General features: G+C 55.8%; 2 protein-coding genes across 5 annotated transcripts; one reads left to right on the top strand and one right to left on the bottom strand.

Moving 5' to 3' along the window:
• The first annotated feature begins 482 nt into the window (after positions 1–482).
• Positions 483–12,141, top strand: VWA5B2 (von Willebrand factor A domain containing 5B2). 2 transcript variants are annotated; one of them, XM_030931310.1, is made up of 19 exons: positions 483–815; positions 895–1,065; positions 3,322–3,540; positions 3,688–3,879; positions 4,411–4,542; positions 4,776–4,900; positions 5,293–5,448; positions 5,974–6,084; positions 6,166–6,374; positions 6,461–6,572; positions 7,050–7,235; positions 8,137–8,308; positions 8,397–8,710; positions 9,233–9,422; positions 9,525–9,872; positions 10,622–10,759; positions 10,855–10,938; positions 11,005–11,216; positions 11,302–12,141. In XM_030931310.1, the coding sequence occupies exons 1-19, from the start codon at positions 677–679 to the stop codon at positions 11,848–11,850; spliced, it is 3,759 nt and encodes a 1,252-aa protein (XP_030787170.1). In that variant the 5' UTR covers positions 483–676; the 3' UTR covers positions 11,851–12,141. The 2 variants fall into 2 exon arrangements, with proteins under 2 accessions (XP_030787170.1, XP_010364490.2); XM_010366188.2 differs by having other exon boundaries at positions 3,322–3,541; positions 3,722–3,879.
• ALG3 (ALG3 alpha-1,3- mannosyltransferase) lies at positions 12,141–18,758 on the bottom strand. 3 transcript variants are annotated; one of them, XM_010366190.2, is made up of 9 exons: positions 18,513–18,758; positions 15,804–15,903; positions 15,559–15,706; positions 15,289–15,449; positions 14,698–14,818; positions 13,590–13,795; positions 13,353–13,429; positions 12,614–12,758; positions 12,141–12,483 (listed from the first exon to the last, which is right to left on the bottom strand). In XM_010366190.2, exons 1-9 carry the CDS (start codon positions 18,706–18,708, stop codon positions 12,321–12,323), a joined length of 1,317 nt encoding a protein of 438 aa, XP_010364492.1. In that variant the 5' UTR covers positions 18,709–18,758; the 3' UTR covers positions 12,141–12,320. The 3 variants fall into 3 exon arrangements, with proteins under 3 accessions (XP_010364492.1, XP_010364493.1, XP_030787178.1); XM_010366191.2 differs by having other exon boundaries at positions 18,550–18,739; XM_030931318.1 differs by lacking the exons at positions 14,698–14,818; positions 15,289–15,449 and having other exon boundaries at positions 12,614–12,756.
• Positions 18,759–18,789: the final 31 nt, after the last annotated feature.

Genomic DNA, 18,789 nt, shown 5'->3' with positions numbered 1-18,789 from the left:
TCCCCTGTCCCGACACCTCTCCCGGGCTTGCCTCCCGAAGACCCCCTCTTTTCGCTTTCCCAGCTCGTTCTTCCCACCCTTAACCCCTCCACTCCAGCCAGCACCGCGGTCTGATGAGGCACGAGGGAGAGAAAGACCTAGGCCCTTTCGGCGCCCCCTCCATCCTGCCCCGCCGTCCCTCGCCGGGCCGGAGGCCTCGGGGAGGGGGGGGGGGGAATTCGGGCCCTTTAAACCTCCGCCCTCCCGGAGCATCTTCCATCTCCACCCGCGCCGCTTCCGACAGCTGGCGGCCGCGGGGAGCCCCGGGGGGCCGGCAGGTACGGGGGTGGCTGCGAGGTTGGGAGCGGGCGGTGGAACAGCTGTGACCGCCCCCACCCCCGGGGGAGCCTCGGCGGGACTGCTGGGCGCCCGAGCGCGCGTTAATCATTAACCCTCCGCGGCCCGGCTGCCCAGGTAACGCGTGAGGATGCCCCCCTCGCCTCCACGCCCTCCGCCCCCTTATCTCCCCAGCCACCTGTCGCCCACAGGAGCCCCCGCTCGGCCTCGCGTCCCGGCAGGCCCCGTCTGGGCGCTGGAGTGAGACTCTCGCGCTGGCCTCTGGAGCGCGGGGTGGGCGCCCTGTCACCTTGCGCCCAGCTCCCCGGGCCGGTTCACGTAGGGCCGGCCTCCCGGCGCCATGCCCGGCCTGTACTGCCCCTCCAGCTGGACGCCGCTGCCGCTCACGGACTCCTGGGTCCGGGCCTGCGCCAACGGCCCCTGCCTCAGCGTGCGGGCCCGGCTCACCTACCGCAACCCGCAGCCGCAGCCGGTGGACGGTGAGGCCCGGGTGGGGCGCGGGCGGGGCTGGGGGTGCGCCGGGCGGGGTCCGACGCCGCCTCCCGCCGCCCTCCGTAGGCGTGTTCGTGTACCCGCTGGCCGAGGCCGAGGTGGTGTCCGGCTTTGAGGCCGAGGCCGCTGGACGGCGCGTCTCCTTCCAGCTGCAGAGCCGGCGCCGCTCGCAGGCCGCCTGCTGCCGCGCTCTGGGCCCCGGGTTGGGGACCCCGACGCCCCGCCGCTGCGCGCAGGGTGAGTCCGACGCTCCCGCACCTGCGCTCCTGAAGGCCCGGCGCAGCTCAGGCTCCCGCACCCGCTCAGCCTACGCCCGTCCCCCGCCTTCCTCCAGGCGCTGCCTTGTGCATTCATTGGCTCATCCTCGTATTCAACAGTCGTGGGCTGGACACCTGACCTGTGCCAGGTGCTGGGAGAACATGACCCTGAGGTTCACAGCCAGGGAGACAGACACAGCAGGCAGCACAGGGCTTGCGGGGGCGCCAGCAGCCCTTACAGCCCAGGAGAAGGGTCTCTCTAGGGGGCTGCAAAGGGAGCCTTCTCCCCAGGTGGTCCCCTCTGTCCCCTTACTTTTTTAGGCTGCACGCCTCAGCCAGGTCCCGCGTGAGCCAGTGGATCAAGTGTAGACTCCTGTGCCTAGCAGCCAAGGCCCTCAGTCTCACCCCATTCCATCCCTCTCCCCGCGACCCCACACACCAGGTACCACCGCCACTGGCCACACTGACTGACAGGTCCCTTCCCACCTCTCTGCTCTGTCTTTCCATCTTCTATTGAGCAAATTCCTACTTGTCCTTTAAGATCCACTAAACGTCACTCCTTGGGAAACCCTCCCTGACTCCCCCACAAATAATTAGCTGCACTGTTTCCTGGCTCCCCAGCCTTTTGTGCCCTCCATTATGGCACTTACAGGGGGAGTCATTGTCACAGATCTGCCTGTCTGTCTCCCCGCTGGAGCATCTCCAAATCCCAGCACCTCACACAGAACCTGGCACTATGAGACCCAGCGAGTGCCCGGGGAAGGGGCAGAAGCCCAGCCCTGTGCTGTGTGCTGTGTTTGCACCTGGTTCTTTCATTGATTCATTCATACATGCCTTTGATTCCTGCCCATGGGATTTACAATCCAGGTAAGAAGAGGAACAGAATCTGGTGGTGTTGAGAGCTGGCATAAGCCCAGCAGGTTGGGAGGCTCATGGTTAGAGGCTAGAGTGAGCTCTGGGGTGAGGCCCCAGGAATGTTCCAGAAGGAGGTAAAGCCAGCATTTGTCTGCAAGAAAGGGTAGGACTCAGTTAGGTGGAAGGTAGGGGCAACAGTATAAGCAAATGCTTATAAGTAGGTTATAGTGGGTAATGACAATAAAATGCCTAATGTTTACAGTGATTTACAGTTTACAATCGCTAGTATCACCTCATTTGAATCCTGAGTAGTGGGTAATACTGGCTTCTTCCTGTTATGAGGGATGGAAGGGCGATAATCCCCCTCCCTCCTGTTATGGGGGTTGAAAGTCATAGCTGGTGTCACTGACTTATATGTTGGGTGCTTTGCATACATTGCCTCATTTGTTGCTCCCCACAATCACAGAGTTATTATGATCCCCACTTTATGGATGAGGAAACAGGCTCCTCAGAACAAGACAGTTGCCAAAGGACTCAATTAGAGGTCACAGAGCTGATATTTAAAACCTGATGCTGTGCTCTCTCCACTGTGTCAATTGGCTGGAATGGAAGCCCCTTTCTTTCTCTTTCCATCTTTTTCTTCCCTTCAGTTATTCAGCAAGTATTTATTGAAAGGATGAACAATTGGTCATTGTGAGGAAGTGAGGTACAGTAGGGCTGTGAAGGTGGGCTGGGGCCAGACCACGTCGGTGGTGTACACAGCTGCCACTGTACATAGCTGATCATTATTCCTTTAGCAGCCCCACGAGTCCCCAGATAAACCTAGGCGCTAAATAAAACAGTGTGCAGTGTGCAAATGGAGCTTTATGTCCTCTAGCCTGCTTCCTGCTTCTCTGTTCCTCCTGCCCGGGAGGAGTAGAGAATTCTGGAGCCACCTTAGTGGGCAATGGGGGAGCTCCTGATGGTTCATGAGCAGGAGATTTATGAGCAGAGTGGGGTCCCAGGCTACAGGGAGATGTCTATCCACAAGGGATGGTGGCCAAGGGTTGAATGGAAACAGGCAGGCAGGGGTAGAGGGGCAGAGGGTGTGGGTGTTCCCAGGGCCTTGAGAGTGGACATGGCCCCTTCTCTTCAGCCTTCCATTAGCAAGGATGTCACTGCGCTCTTGCCTGATGACAGCCAGATCTTTCCACAGTTAGTCTGCCTCTCCTGCTATCATTCATCTCATGCCTCCATCCTGCGTCACCAATGCATTAGCCTAGTGCCAACACGCAAAGTCCCCTTTGCCCAGGCTCCCTGACCCGATGCCTGCTCCCACCTCTGACTTCCTCCCTCTCCTCTGCTCCCAGCGTGCTCTGACCCCATTTCTCACCCATCATAGGTCATCTTGTCTTGGATCTGGCCCAGGCCCGGTCCACGTTGGTGCTGCCCACAGGCCTTATCGCCGCGGCTGGCACCATGACGGTGACCCTGCACAGCAGCCGGGAGCTGCCCTCAAGGCCTGACGGGGTGCTGCATGTGGCCTTGCCCACTGTGCTCACCCCGCTGGCCCCGCCAGGCCCACCGGGGCACCCCAGGCCTCCGGGGCTCTGTGACGACAGGTTGGGCCTATGGTGATTCTCTTCGTCCCTCCCTCGGCTTCTCTGGGTCTAGTGCGGGTGAGGGGGCATTGGCAGGGTACCCCAGGGGATGGGAAGGGTGAGGAAGGGCTGGGGCCAGTCAGCCGGAGGGGTTATTGGCCTTCACGGTGGCCCAGTGACCCTCCTCGTGCTCCCTTCCAGCCCTACCAGCTGCTTCGGGGTGGGCAGCCCTCAGGAGGAAGGGCTGGCATGGGAGGAGCCAGCTGCCCCTCAGGACGTGTTCTCAGGCCCTGCCCGCTGCCCTGCCCCATATACCTTCTCCTTCGAGATGCTGGTGACTGGGCCATGCCTGCTTGCAGGTGGGTGCATCTGGCTGGCCTGCCTTCTTTTCAGATGCACACTCCTCCCAGTGTAGTGACTGGAAAGGAAATAAGGCTCAGGGATAGGAGGGAAACAGGACAAAAAGACAGGGACCCAAGCCTCAGGAACATCTGGGTTAGCGGTGGGAGCACCCCTGGTCACCTCTACCCAACACACACACCCCTAATTTTATCAAGGTAATTTATTTATATCTCATCTCACCCACCAGTGGGAAGAAAGATACTGCAATGGGACCAGTACCCATGAGGAAGTAGGTTTTCCTTATGCAGAAGGTGGGGGGTGGATGCTAAATCAGCACCTGGCTGATGCATGACTCTTCAACCAGCCAGAAACCCAGCTGGAATCTACTTCCCTGCCCATGAAAGCAGGCACATCCTCACTCGTCCATCTGACCCCCTATAGATCAGACTCTGAGAGCTGACTGAATCAGCCATGACCCCTGCCAACAGCTGCTGTCCCTGGGAAGGTGTGATGGCTGCATCTCCCCTTCCTGCCTCTGTGTCCCTCAGGCCTGGAAAGCCCCTCTCATGCCCTGCGGGCAGATGCCCCCCCTCATGCCAGCTCTGCAGCCACCATCTGTGTCACACTGGCAGAGGGCCACCACTGTGACCGGGCCTTGGAGATCCTGCTACACCCCAGTGGTGAGAGACTGGGACACACCGTGGGTCACCTCTGACTTGCTTCTGTATGAATGGGGGTAGCATTTCTCAAGTACAGGTTTCTGGGCCCCAGCCAGATGGACTGAGTCATCTGTGAGGGCGGAGCCTGTGGTGTAGGAAGGCTGGACTTGCAGGCTTCTCCCGGACAGTGAAATTGGGCACTTAGGGTCCAGAGGCAGGGACTTCCTTGACAGAATTGTGTCCTCTCCTCTCAGAGCCCCATCAGCCACACCTGATGTTGGAGGGCGGCAGCCTGAGCTCAGCAGAATATGAGGCCCGGGTAAGGGCCCGCCGAGATTTCCAGAGGCTACAGCGAAGGGACAGTGATGGGGACCGGCAGGTACTGCCATAGGAGCCTAGCCTGGCCCCTGGCCTTGGCTGCATTTGTGCACAAGGAGCAGGCAAGCAGGCTTACATTGGGATGGGCACGGGGAGGCCTCTTAGCAAGATCTCTCCACAGCTGCCACGCCCCATCACAGAGGGCAGATGAGTACTGTCACTGGAGGGCCGACGTGAATCTTTCTGGGGTGTGTCTCAGAGGATGGAGGCTAGGTCTGATATAAACAGAGGACAGCCACCAGCCTTTGCCCCTGCCTTTATTGTAATTACTACAAAAAGATGTCTCCTCTGGGTGGATCAGACAGAAAAAGGCCCCAGAGCCAGTCCCACTGCCCAGCCTCAACAAAGTAGCACTAAGCCTTGCCCAGGCTGACTTGGGACTCCCCTGCTCAGGTGTGGTTCCTGCAGCGACGCTTCCACAAGGACATCCTGCTGAACCCTGTGCTGGTGCTGAGCTTCTGCCCGGACCTGAGCTCCAAGCCCGGACACCTGGGGACAGCTACTCGGGAACTACTCTTCCTGTTGGATGGCAGCAGTGTGGCACACAAGGCCCGTGGGGGTGTGGTGTGGGCAGACCTGGGGGTGGGGTGGGGCAGTAGGTCTGTGGTGGGCCGGGGGCAGCCTCTTGAAGCCAGGAGTTACCTTGTTGCTTCAAACACCATCTTCCAAAGAGGAAGCAGATGGCAACTCCTCAGGGGATTCCCATAGAGAGCAGCCTTGCTGCAACCGCCAAACAGACACTGTCATGCTCTCTTGCTCATATTCATGCACACACATGTCTCTCCAGGATTCCAAGAGCCTCTCATACGTAGACTCGCACTCAGTCACAGGGAGTCACTCCAATCACGGGGAGACTCAAGTTTCATGTATACCTCCAGAGTCCCACACACAGTCTCTCACACACACTCGGGGGCTCACTGGCACAGAGTCTTTCCCTAACATCCAGGACCTCTCCCAGGTTACCACAGCCTCTCACTTGAATCACAGCCTGGATAAGTCAGCGATCTGGCTTCCCTTGCTCTCTATCAGGGCCCATGGGGCCAGCCTCATGCCGCCCTCCCTGGCCCTCCACAGGATGCCATTGTTTTGGCTGTGAAGTCCCTCCCGCCTCAGACGCTTATCAACCTGGCCGTGTTTGGGACGTTGGTGCAGCCACTCTTCCGAGAGAGCCGGCCTTGCAGTGATGTGAGTGTGGTCCAGGGATTCTGGGAATCTTACATAGAGGTTTCAGCCCAGTGTGTCCCAGCCTGTGCCTTCTCTCTCCAGGACGCTGTGCAGCTGATCTGCGAGAGCATTGAGACCCTGAAGATTCCGAGTGGGCCTCCAGACGTGCTGGCTGCTCTTGACTGGGCCATGGGGCAGCCCCAGCACAGGGCCTACCCTCGGCAGCTGTTCCTGCTCACTGCTGCCTCACCCATGGCCACCACTACCCACCGAACCCTGGAGCTCATGAGGTGGCACAGGGGGACAGCCAGGTATGGGATGGGCGGAGCCAGATGCCTAAGATTGAGCCCCCGCAAGGGGCTCCTGAAGATCACAGCTGCTTCCTTTCCCTCATCAGATGCTTCTCCTTTGGGCTGGGGCCCACCTGCCACCAGCTGCTCCAGGGTTTATCTGCCCTCAGCAGGGGCCAGGCCTACTTCCTGAGGCCTGGGCAGAGGCTGCAGCCCATGGTGAGCTTGAGCCTGGGCCCTGTTCCCTACACCTGAAAGTTTTTCTTCCAAGTTACAAATTCAAGTTCAAGTCTGAAACAGAACTCAGGCAGGCCATGGGGGCTCCTGGTGCCCTCACCAGGCCTTCTCCCCACTCCACCAGGGGAAGAGCTGTCGGTGCTGTGAAGGCCAAAGGTGTCGGGACACTGTCTCTGACCACCCTCTGAATCTCAGTCCTGGAACTGAGTCTCATCTTCACAGTCCTGCCCCATCCATGTGGCAAAGCTTAGGCCAGGAGACAGACCAAATCCTGAGGACTGAGCACTCAGCCCCCCTGCTTGCTCCTACCCTCATTCCTTCTCCTGACTCCAGCCTGAACCTGTGCCCCATCAGCTCAGGGGCTGGGCAGATGGCATCAAGGGAAGGGCAGCCTTCCTGCTCTGTCTGGCCATATGACACCTCTTTCCATCCCATGTCCTCCCTCTGGCCACCCCACAGCTGGTGCAGGCTCTGCGGAAGGCACTGGAGCCTGCCCTGAGTGACATCTCTGTGGACTGGTTTGTGCCCGACACCGTGGAGGCACTGCTGACCCCCCGGGAGATCCCAGCACTCTACCCTGGGGACCAGCTGCTCGGTTACTGCTCACTCTTCAGGGTGGATGGTTTCCGGCCCCGCCCACCAGGGGTAGGCCTGGGCTGGGGTGTGGTAGCGGGGCTAGGGTGTGGTAGGGGGGCCTGGGATGGCTGAAGTCCCCGCATCTCTTCCAAACCCTTTTTCCATTCTCTGTGCCTCTCTCTACCAAGCTCCTCTACTATCCCCTAGGGCTCCACAGAGATCACACTGGGTCCCCCAAGATGACCACACCCTGCCGCCTTCATGAGGTCTTCCACTGAGTTGTCCTGCAAAGTATTGCCCCTGATTTTTTACCCAAGGTCACTAAAGCACACAGCCACAGAAAACAGCACCTGCATTTGCTGTGAGGTTCTGTCAAGGCTTGCTCAAGGTTCCCTATAGAAAGCACCAGCCAATGTATTTTCTGGGACACGCAGTGATGGATGAGCATAACCTAGGCGCAATCTCTAATCCCAGCTCGGTCACTTACCAGCCATTTGATTTGAGCAAGTCACTTCACCTCACTGACCCATTTCCTCATATAGAAATGATGTTGTTCACAGGTGGCTGTCATCAGGGGTCATAAAGTGAGTAGTCTTGGCAGGACACTTGACACAGTAGGAGCTGGAGACATGGTAGTTATTTTTTAATGAAAAGCCTTATCTCTTTAGAAGAACTATGCATGCTTCCTCCTTTTTGATCATGAGAGCTGTATAATAGACTTTTTTTTTTTTTTTTTTTTTTTTTTGCCTGGCTGCCAGGGAGCTCAGAGCCAAACTTAAAGCTCAGCTTCCCAGCAGCTCTATTAAGCCTTACGGTGAACATGTTGTTTGCTTCCTCCTTCTTTAGTACTGGTTTTTTGTTTCTGGTTTATTAGCTTTGTTGCCTCTTGCTATGAGCCATCTAAAAATCCTGTTTGGAAAGAGGTAGCATATAACTGCAGCTAATTTTTTCCCAATAATATTCTCTCTAGGGCCAAGAGCCTGGCTGGCAGAGCTTGGGTGGGTCCGTGTTTCCATCCCCAGAAGAGGCCCCATCTGCTGCCAGCCCTGGCACTGAGCCCACTGGCACCTCGGAGCCACTGGGAACAGGCACTGTGTCAGCAGAACTGTCCAACCCATGGGCTGCCGGGGACTCGGAGCGGAGTGAGTGCCCAGGTGTATGTGTGTGGCTATGTTGGAGAGGGCACTGGGAGGGGTCAGGGCTGGGGTCCATTCTACTGCCTCCCATCAGGTACTGATGCTCTGACAGACCCAGTCACGGATCCTGGACCCAACCCCTCCTCTGACACAACCATATGGCGCCGCATCTTCCAGTCCTCGTACATTCGGGAGCAGTATGTGCTCACCCACTGCTCTGCCAGCCCCGAGCCAGGCCCAGGCTCCACAGGCAGCAGTGAGTCCCCAGGCTCCCAGGGCCCTGGCTCCCCCGAAGGTAGTGCTCCCCTGGAGCCCCCTTCTCAGCAAGGTTGCCGCAGTCTGGCCTGGGGAGAACCTGCAGGCTCCCGCTCCTGTCCCCTGCCTGCACCCACACCGGCTCCATTCAAGGTACGATCCAACCCACAATCATTCGCCTTGTATCCAGCAAATATTTATTTACCACCTGCTGTGTGCCAGACATTATGTGGAGCTTACTATTAAGTCTAGCTAGAGAGAAAGGTGGGTAAATCCCCAACGATAATACCATGTAACAACCAGTAACGAGCACAAGGACATGTATTATGGGGGCTTAAAGTCAGGGTGACTAACTCCGCCTGAGGGAGTCAGGAAAGTCAGAGCCATATCTGGAAGAATAAGCACAAGGTAGTCATGCAGAGAGGCAGAAGACATAAACGAAAACAGAGACAAGCAACAACCACAAGTGGGAAATAGGAAGTGGAATGGGATGACGCTGGGAAGGGGCCAAGGCCAGAGGTCATTGTAGGCCATAAGGAACTTGGCCTTTCTCCTCAAGGTAGTGAGTGGCCACCCAGGGTTTCAGACAAAGGGCATGAGCCAGCTGTGCACCCATGTATGATGGTCAGGGGTTCTGCATTCCTTGACCAGTGGCCCCCATATCTCACATTGCAGGTAGGGGCCTTGAGTACTGAGATGCTGGGCCGTCAGCACAGAGCGGCTCTGGCTGGCCGAAGCCTCTCTTCACCTCCAGGCCGGGCAAACCAAGTCCCCAGCCGACCTCGGAAACCCTCTTTGGGTGCAATACTAGATGGCCCAAGTCCTGAGCCAGGCCAACAACTGGGACAAGGCCTGGATGACTCAGGTAAGTGTTGTATGGGGAGCTGGTTTCTCTGACACCAAGGAGGCCTTGGGGAGGTAAATCCCAGAGCACCACTCTGCTCATGCCCCTGTCTTGCCTTCCCAGGAAACCTGCTCTCCCCAGCCCCCATGGACTGGGACATGCTGATGGAACCACCCTTCTTATTCACGGCTGTGCCTCCCAGTGGGGAGTCGGCCCCTCCGGCAGTGCCTCCCCAGGCTCCACACTGCCATGTGGTGATCCGGGGCCTGTGTGGGGAGCAGCCTGTGTGCTGGGAGGTGGGTGTTGGGCTGGAGACACTGTGGGGACCTGGAGATGGCTCACAGCCTCCCTCACCTCCTGTAAGAGAAGCTGCTTGGGACCAAGCACTCCATCGGCTGACAGCAGCCTCTGTGGTCCGGGACAATGAGCAGCTGGCCCTCCGAGGAGGGGCCGAGACCACAGCAGACCGGGGTGAGTGGCTCATGGGTCCAGTCAGGGCCCAAAGGCATGGGCTAAAAGCAGCAAAGGTAGAGGTCTGTGTGTTTGGTCACTCTCCATACCTCACTTTCATCACAAAGGATTTCAGGCTCATGACAGACAAGATAAAAAATTAAGCAGGGCAATGGGAAAAAGTAAAAATAAAAGGAAACTGAGAATGAGGTTATATTATATTAAAGGTGCATGCTGTGTGGTGATACACTCTTGCAAGGATCGGATCCAGGACTGACAAGCTTCCTAGCAGCCAGCTCAGAGGGCAATGTGATCCTGTAATGATTCAGAGCACTCACACATAAAAACAAATCTTTGTAATTTAGGAAAATACTTAAGAGTTCATTTCCTCAGTTGTACTAGCCACAGCTGAAGTACTCAATAGTCTTATGTGACTAGTGGCTACCACACTGGATCATGAAGAGAGAGAATATTTCCAAGTTCTGTTAGTGCAGAAATAGGGGAAGAAAAGGTGCTTCCTCTGGGTGGTGTCCAGAGTGCTGAATTCTGGGCAGCCAGGGGGCCCTTGCTCTGCTATGGGTTGAAGGTTCAGCCTGACCACTTCTTGTTAAAGTCGGGGAGTCTGAGCTGGTTCTGGGCCTAGCAAGGTAATCTACTCTGTTAAAAAGTCGATAGAGGGAGAAGCTGGGGAGAACACTGCAATTTTTTCTATGAGCCCTCTGTAGAGGGTGGGTGGTGAGGGTTCCACAGACCGCTCCTTGGTTCCACAGGCCATGCCCGGAGGTGCTGGCTTCGAGCCCTTCAGACAAGTAAGGTCAGCTCTGCCCCTTCCTGCTTCACTTGCCCTGTAGCTGTGGATGCTACCACTAGGGAGGTCCTGCCTGGGGTCCTGCAGGTGTGCAGCTCAGGTAGGGGCCTCTTCTGGTGACCTCTCAGGTGCAGCTCTCACCTCACTGGCCACTCTCCTGGACAAACCTGACTCCTGTCCCCTGTGCCCCTGCAGAGCCAGCTGAGCCCCCAGGAACCCCTCCTGCCGCTCACAGTCGTCTAGATGCAGCTCCTCTGCCTACTGTTGTCTACTCTAAAGGTAGGGAAAGGGTAGGGGCACTTGGACTTAGAGACCACCCGCTGGCACTGATGATCCCCACTGCAGGACTTCAGGGAGGCTCTCCAGCAGGCGCCTGGGACTCGGACCAAAATGGCAACTCCAAGTGTGCCTTGGGGGACCCTGCCAAGGAAGGTCCTCGCCGCCCACCTCCCCGTCCTCCCTCTCGGCTCAGCCTGGGCCGCCGTCACAAACTCTGTAGCCCTGACCTGGGCCAGGCCAACAACAGTGAAGGCAGCGACCATGACTACCTGCCCCTGGTGAGGACTCGGGAGGTGGAGGGTGGCGCCGCCGGGGCCAGGCGCTGTCTAAGCTCGCTTCTCCCCCCACCTCCTCTCTCCTCAGGTGCGGCTGCAGGAGGCAACAGGCTCCTTCCGCCTGGACGCGCCCTTCTGCGCCGCTGTGCGCATCTCGCAGGAGCGCCTCTGCCGCGCCTCGCCCTTTGCTGTGCACCGTGCTAGCCTCAGCCCTACCTCGGCCTCATTGCCCTGGGCACTTCTGGGCCCTGGTGTTGGTCAGGGTGACAGTGCCACAGCCTCCTGCAGCCCGTCCCCCAGCTCGGGCTCCGAGGGCCCAGGCCAGGTGGACAGTGGGCGGGGCTCAGACACCGAGGCCTCCGAGGGGGCGGAAGGGCTGGGCGGCACCGACCTGCGGGGCCGGACCTGGGCCACTGCCGTGGCGCTCGCCTGGCTGGAGCACCGATGCGCCGCTGCTTTTGGCGAGTGGGAACTGACAGCAGCCAAGGCTGATTGCTGGCTGCGGGCCCAGCACTTGCCTGACGGCCTTGACCTGGCCGCCCTCAAGGCCGCAGCCCGGGGGCTCTTCCTGCTGCTGCGCCACTGGGACCAGAACCTGCAGCTACACCTGCTGTGCTACAGCCCAGCAAACGTGTGAAGGCTGCCCGCTGCTGCTTGGGTTGGCGCCCCACCCAACACACTCAAGATACTGCCGCCCAGGACTGGCCTCTTGGTGCTGGGAAGGTGTAGGCTGGTGCCAGCCTGTCCCCCACTGCTTCTTACTCCCTCCCTAGAGCCCTCTTGCCCCCACAAGAAGTGCCTGCCTGTGCTCTCTCCCGCTCCTCCCACCCCACTCACCCTCCCCTCCATCCTCTGAGCTCCCTGCAACACAGTGGAAGGGGAGAGAGCCACAGTCCCCAAATCCGATGCAATAAAGTGCCTCTTAGGACTGCTTGAGTGAATTCTTTATCTGTCCCACACATGTCCCTCACAGCCTGGACCAGGCATCAGCTGCCCCTACCTCCAAGTAGGTTGCACAGAGGTGGACTTAGCAAGGTTTATTTGGAAGGGCACAAAGTCCATCCCACCCCAGGTCCTGAGAGTGGACTGGAGGGAAAGGGGTGGATTTCAGTGAGCTTTCTTGCTGTGTTGGCTGCTCTTGGGGAAAGGCTGCAGGCCCAGCCAGAGCTGCAGCAGGATGACAGCATGGCATACATGCAGGGCAGCAGAGCTGCAGGATGTAGAGGGGTATGTGTTCCAGGAGAGCTCGATGAGCCCCAGCACCAACAACCTGGAGATGAGAAACAGGCTCCACGTTTCATCCAGTTTCAAGGCCTGCAGACCAGCAGCATGCCCTAGACATAAACCCCCAACAGGAACTCCCTAGCCCTTCCCACTCCCCAGGTTGTCCCAGCTGGTACCTGAGCAGGTGTGTGAGCCAGCGTGCAGGCGTGGCCCACAGGAGGTAGGGCAGTGTGTGGAAATACCAGACATAGAACTGGTAGTGGAGGGAGCGGCTGAAGCAGATGCCAATGAAGTTGGAGGTGAAGAGGGTAGAAACAATCTGTATGCGGCGGTCAAGGCCAAGGGCAGGAGTGTGTGAGTGGGGGGCTATCCCAAAACAGAGGGGCAATAGTTTTTAGGTCATATAGCCCCCCGGCTCTGCCATTCCTTGATGCATGCCTTTCGACAAGTTTATTAACCTCTCTGGATCTGCTCCTCAACCGAGTATGGAATATGGAGAGTAATACCTAGGGCCATAAGGCCTTGTAGGTTTGAACCCCTAACGTACTGCTGTGTGACCTTGGTAAGTTACTTAACCTCATGAAGTCTTATTTTTTCCATCTGTAAAAAGGAAAATAGTAAATGTAAGTGTACCTCCCTATCTCGGGGTCTCTTGTGAGCTTTAAATGTTAGAACATATGTGAATCTCTTATGATAGTACCAGGGAGAGGTACTTATAAGAGTAGCTCGTATTTAGAATTAAGAATCAAATATACCTCAATATGTGCAGTGCTCAGCACAGTGGTGCAGAATAGGACTTCTATGATTGGGGTCCCCTTTCCTCACCCAGGTCACCAGTTGTCAGGGGATACCTGACCAGGACTCTGTCAGCACCTAGAGAGGGCAAGACTTACCTTCCCACAATTTAAAGGATATGGTTAGGTGTAAGGGGCTGGGGTGGAACCTTCCTTTTGGAGGGATCCCTCAGGAGCGACATGATACTTTCTCCTGTCCTGGGGAAAAGCCATTCAGACAGTTATCAAGCCTCTATTGTGAGTCAAACTCTAGACTCACCCCATGAGTTTAACTGACACTTCCCCCAAGCAGCCCCTAAGGCTTAGGCCCTTCACTCCTTCCCCCAACTCTGCCCACGGCACTACCACCTTTTCTCACCTGTGCCACCTGCAGAGGGCAAACAGCAGGAGCAGGGTGAGGTGGGCAGCCAACAGGGCCAGGTGGAAGGCTCGATGCAGGAAGAGAGCCTCCGGGAGGAAGCGCCAGTTCACTGTCCAGCGGAACAGAAACTGACGGCCAAGGTCAAAGGAGCGGGACAGGTAGCCGATGGGGTTCTCCAGTAGGAAGGGCAGTCCCAGCACCACCTGAGGGTTGGTGTGATGTCAGCAGAGCTGCCAAGGCCCATTCCCAATGACCAGCCTTCACGCTACTCATTGAGGGGTGTGGGACTGGGACGTACGCCTCAGAGGTTCCCCAATTCCCACCAGAAATAGCAGGAAAACCACATCCCCCGCCCCCACCTCAGGCCAGTGCCTGACGCCAAAGAAGCTCAGGAGGGAGGTCATAACAACGCTTTAAGGTGTGGATTCACCAAGTCATAAATGGGCACAGCAAGGAAAGCTCTCAGAAGCCAGGCAGGGTGGCTCATGCCCGTAATCCCAGCACTTTGGGAGGCCAAGGCAGGAGGATTGCTTGAACCCAGGAGTTTGAGACCAGCCTGGGCAACCCAGCAAGAGCCCATCTCAAAACTTAAAATTACAGGCGTGAGCCAGCACTTTGGGAGGCCGAGGCGGGCGGATCACGAGGTCAGGAGTTTGAGACCATCCTGGCGAACACAGTGAAACCCTGACTCTACTGAAAATACAAAAAAATTAGCCAGGCGCGGTGGCGGGCGCCTGTAGTCCCAGCTGCTAGGGAGGCTGAGGCAGGAGAATGGCGTGAACCCGGGAGGCGGCGGAGCTTGCAGTGAGTGGAGATTGCGCCACTGCACTCCAGCCTGGGTGACAGAGCGAGACTCCGCCTCAAAAACACACACACACACACAAAAACTTAAAATTAAAAAAATAAAAAGGCTCTGAGAGATCATCAAATGTAATACCCTATTTTACAGCCATGGAAACTATAGCCTAGAGATGGTAGCTTCCTAGCTCAGGATCAACTCCAAAACCCTGTCTCTTGGCTTTGAGGGAGTCTCAAGGATAGATCCCCTCAATCAAGACAAGTGGCTTCTCCTTGATTAGAAAGAGGAAGGGTGAGGTGGGGATACCTGAAGGCCAGCACAGATGCCCAGCTTGGGGAGGGCCCCACGGAAGCCAAACTGTGTGAGGAGAAGAAACAGTAACCCAGGGGCGAAGAGGAGCACATTCATCTTCACAGAGACTGCCAGGCTGAGGTGAGCAGGGGAGGAAGGGTGGAGATCAGCTCCAGGGCTGTGCACACAACACCCAAAGACATACCTCCCACCATCACCACAGCAACCTCCTCCTGCCGCCACACCAGCAAACTCCAGGATGGGACCTACACTCACAACTGTTGAAGGGAAGAGCCTGGAGTAGGCAGGGGGCAGATACATAGTCTCTATGCCTACTATATGCAAATAAGCATAAACTATTCAGAATGTGAAGGACTAATTCCAACAATGAATGCTGTCTGGGAGGAAGACAGGATGGAAAGAGGGCATGTGTGTATGTGGGGGGATGGCAGGGCAGAAACTTTCTATAGATCCTGGACTCGCTTTGTAGAGCCCTGAGTGGCCCACACTGTCTTGGCTACTCCTTTACTCCCTCTGCTGCAGGAAACTGGGAAGAAACGGAAATGCAGAAAATGAGAGAGGGGGCTAGAAGGAAGAGGTGTTGACCTGAAAAAGCAGCAGCCCCAGCCCCAGTGTTGGGCCAACAGGAGGTTGATACTGAGGAAGAGCAGCACCATAGCCACTGGGTCATTGAAGAGCCGCAGCACAAAGATGGAGTGGACACGGTAAGAGGCGCAGCACATGAAGAAAAAGACGAAAGGAGGTACCTAAAGGGTGAACACAGTAAGGAACAAGGTCAGCTCAGCAAGCCTGAGCCATCCCCACCACCCAGCCTTCCCAGGCTGGGGCCCTCTAGCCCTGGTAGCATGGATTCACCTTGCAGGTCTGGTGATAGATCAAGAAAACAAGCAGCAAGGTGGCCAGGTAGAGCACAGCAAAGATGTTCTGGGCCATGCGGATGTCAGTGCCTCGGCCAGTGGCATAGTACAGCCCCATGAAGATGTACACGAAACCAGCTGGGTACCTGGAAGATGAGAGAAAATGTGAGCCTGGGTCAGGCCACACAGACTAGTACCTACCCAGCCCCTCACATCCTCCCTGAACTTCCTGTCCCCACTCACACAAGTGGTCCGGTGTCACCCTGCAGTTGGGTATAGTCATAGGTACCATTGATGACGCCTTCTACCTGGGCCATGTACGCCTTCCAGTCAATCTCTGTGTCTGGAAGAAGACAAGATGATCTGGTTACTTCTGAGTCCAGAACTTGTCTGCCACCCTCCCCATGCCTCCAGACCATCAAAACACAGACTTTCAGCCAATTCCCAGGGCTTCACTACCTCTTAATCTAACTCTTTATCTGACATTCCCTGGGTGAGCCCAGGCATCTCAAACACAACATTTCTGTAAGTGAACTCGTGATCTTTCCTCCCACTCCAATCTACTCCCCTTCCTGGGTTCCACAGATGGCACCACTGACCTCTTAGCTACCAGGTCACGAACTTGAGTAACATCTTTGATACTCCCTCCTCTCTCATTTCCAACCCTTCGTCACCAAGTTCTGCCTGCTCCTCACCATAAATATCTCTATCTCATCCTTCTCTGCTACTACATACTTGGAGCCTAAAGTAATCTCTAGCCCCAGTGATTATATAATAGCCTGCTAATTAGGCCCCTGACTTCTACTTTCACCCTACTACAATGTATTTTCCACCTTGTACACCAAAGAGCTCTTCCTGAAATACAAATCGTAACAGGCCTCTGCTTAAAACCTCTCAATGATTTCCCAAGACCCTTAAGATAAAGAAAACTCTGTATTATTCCTTTTAGACAGGGAGCTTAAGAATTAATTAGGTTAAGTGACTGGCTTAAGATAATTGAGCTAGGATGGTGGAGTTGGGATTGAAGCTTGCAGGGTCCTAGGTTCTTAATTATCATGCTATCTTCTTAACAAAGCTTTCCAATTTCTTCATGATCTGGTCTCAGTTTCTGCATTCCCATCTCTTACTACTCTCTTCACTTGATTTCTACACTCCAGCTCTAAAAAAATTATTTCAGTTCCTCAAAGGGACCAGGCTGTCTTTTTTTTTTTTTTTTTTTTGAGACAGAGTCTCACTCTGTCACCCAGGCTGGAGTGCAGTGGCACGACCTCAGCTCACTGCAACCTTCGCCTCCCGGGTTCAAGTGATTCTCCTGCCTCGGTCTCCTGAGTAGCTGGGACTACAGGTGTGTGCCACCATGCCTGGCTAATTTTTTAAGTTTTGTATTTTTAGTAGAGATGCAGTTTCACCATGTTGGCCAGACTGGTTTCTGTTGTTGTTGTTTGTTTTCTTTTGAGACAGAGTCTCGCTCAGCCACCCAGGCTGCAGTGCAGTGGTGCGATCTCAGCTCACTGCAACCACCATCTCCCCGGTTCAAGCAATTCTCCCGTCTCAGCCTCCCAAGTAGCTGGGATTACAGACACCTGCCATCATGCCCAGCTAATTTTTCTATTTTAGTAGACACGGGGTTTCACCATGTTGGCCAGGCTGGTTTTGAACTCCTGACCTCAGGTAATCCGCCCGCCTCAGGCTCCCAAAGTGCTAGGATTACAGGCGTAAACCACCGTGCCCAGCCAGGCTGGTCTTTAACTCCTGGCCCCAAGTGATCCGCCCACCTCAGCCTCCTAAAGTGCTGGGATTACAGGCATGAGCCACCGTGCCCACTCTAACTGGAGATTTTTTTTTTTTTTTTTTTTTGACATGGAGTCTCACTCTGTCACCCAGGCTGGAGTACAGTGGCAGAATCTCGGCTCATTGCAACCTCCGCCTCCCGGGTTCAAGAGATTCTCCTGTCTCAGCCTCTGAAGTAGCTGGGATTACAGGCATGTGCCACCACCCCCGGCTAATTTTTGTATTTTTAGTAGAGATGGAGTTTCATCATGTTGGCCAGGCTGGTCTCAAACTCCTGACCTCAGGAGATCCACTCACCTAGGCCTACCAAAGTGCTGGGATTACAGGCCTGTGCTCCCACGCCCAGCCTAACTGGAGATTTTTAATAGAGGATGCTCTGCCCAGAGCACTCCTTCCCCTCACCTTTTCCTTCTTTCCTTAACTAGCTAGTTCCTACCTTCCTTCAAGGGTGGCTCTATGAAGCCTTTGCTGACTCCTCCAATCTGGTTTAAGTGACTTCCTATGCCCTTTATGGCATTCTGTCTTACTACCATGATGAATATGATGCATTATCATTGCCTGCTAACTTATTGTCCAGACCGGAGTTAGAAATGCATCTCTTATTCACCACTGTACCTCTCTCTGGTAATATAATAAGCACTAAATAAATATTTGTTGAATTAAAGAGTCTTTAGCAAGAAAGTCAAGTGCCTTAAGCCTAGAGTATAGTTTCAGCCTGGAAAGGAGTAGCCAATAATGCCTAATGGACTCAAGTGGTCACAAAATGCCATCATTGAGAAGGCACGTTCAAAGATCACAGAACTGAATACATGGAAAAAGCTGAGATTCAGGAGGAGACCTGAGGTGTTCAAAGCCACAGAGAAAAGCAGCAAGAGCAGCAATACAACAATTTTGGCTCAAATGTGACTTCTAAGCTAGTTCGCAGGCTGTAAGTTCAGTGCAGAAGGCCAATCTCTCGAGTATCCACCTCTGCCATGCGGGCGGATTAAGATCAGGTTTTCTGTACAGCAGGCTTGGCGCTCAGGTAAGGGATATGTATGGGTTTGCAAATGATGAGTGAGTGGATACAGAGTCTGGTTTTGAGTTCCAGGTCTGAGATCCAGTTTGGGTCGCGGGTTCAGGTCTCCCTCCCTCCCCTCCCCTCCCCCTCGGCGCACTCACATGCCACCCTGTGAATGACCCAGAAGGTGATGCCCACCTCCGCCAGGCAGAGGCAGGCGGCCACCAGCAGCGTGTAGCGCGGCTCCCGCAGCAGCAGGCGCCGCTCTTGCCAGGCGCGCTGCAGCCATTGCTTGCAGAGTCCCGCTGCCTGGGCCGCGGAACCGGACCGGCCGCGTTTCCGCAGCCCAGCCGCCATCTTAACGGTGCACCGCTTGTGTGGGCCCACCACCCGCGGAAACCCGAACCTTCGACACTTAAGTTCCGCTTCCCGCGCCTG

Source organism: Rhinopithecus roxellana, chromosome 1 (genome assembly GCF_007565055.1).
Source record: "Rhinopithecus roxellana isolate Shanxi Qingling chromosome 1, ASM756505v1, whole genome shotgun sequence".
In the NCBI taxonomy this organism is placed as follows: domain Eukaryota; kingdom Metazoa; phylum Chordata; class Mammalia; order Primates; family Cercopithecidae; genus Rhinopithecus; species Rhinopithecus roxellana.
The sequence above is the reverse complement of the archived record's forward strand: the minus strand, read 5'-3'. Positions and strand labels throughout refer to the sequence as shown.

Bases quoted from the DNA above. Each gene is read 5' to 3' on its own strand.
- VWA5B2 (XM_030931310.1), top strand. From the start codon at position 677: ATGCCCGGCCTGTACTGCCCCTCCAGCTGGACGCCGCTGCCGCTCACG. The intron at 9,873-10,621 runs GTGAGTGGCTCA...TTGGTTCCACAG, and splicing joins CGAGACCACAGCAGACCGGG to GCCATGCCCGGAGGTGCTGG. The intron at 10,760-10,854 runs GTAGGGGCCTCT...GTGCCCCTGCAG, and splicing joins CCTGCAGGTGTGCAGCTCAG to AGCCAGCTGAGCCCCCAGGA.
- ALG3 (XM_010366190.2), bottom strand. From the start codon at position 18,708: ATGGCGGCTGGGCTGCGGAAACGCGGCCGGTCCGGTTCCGCGGCCCAG. The intron at 12,759-13,352 runs ATATCCTTTAAA...ACCGCCGCATAC, and splicing joins CCAGCCCCTTACACCTAACC to AGATTGTTTCTACCCTCTTC. The intron at 12,484-12,613 runs GTACCAGCTGGG...TCTCATCTCCAG, and splicing joins TGGCTCACACACCTGCTCAG to GTTGTTGGTGCTGGGGCTCA.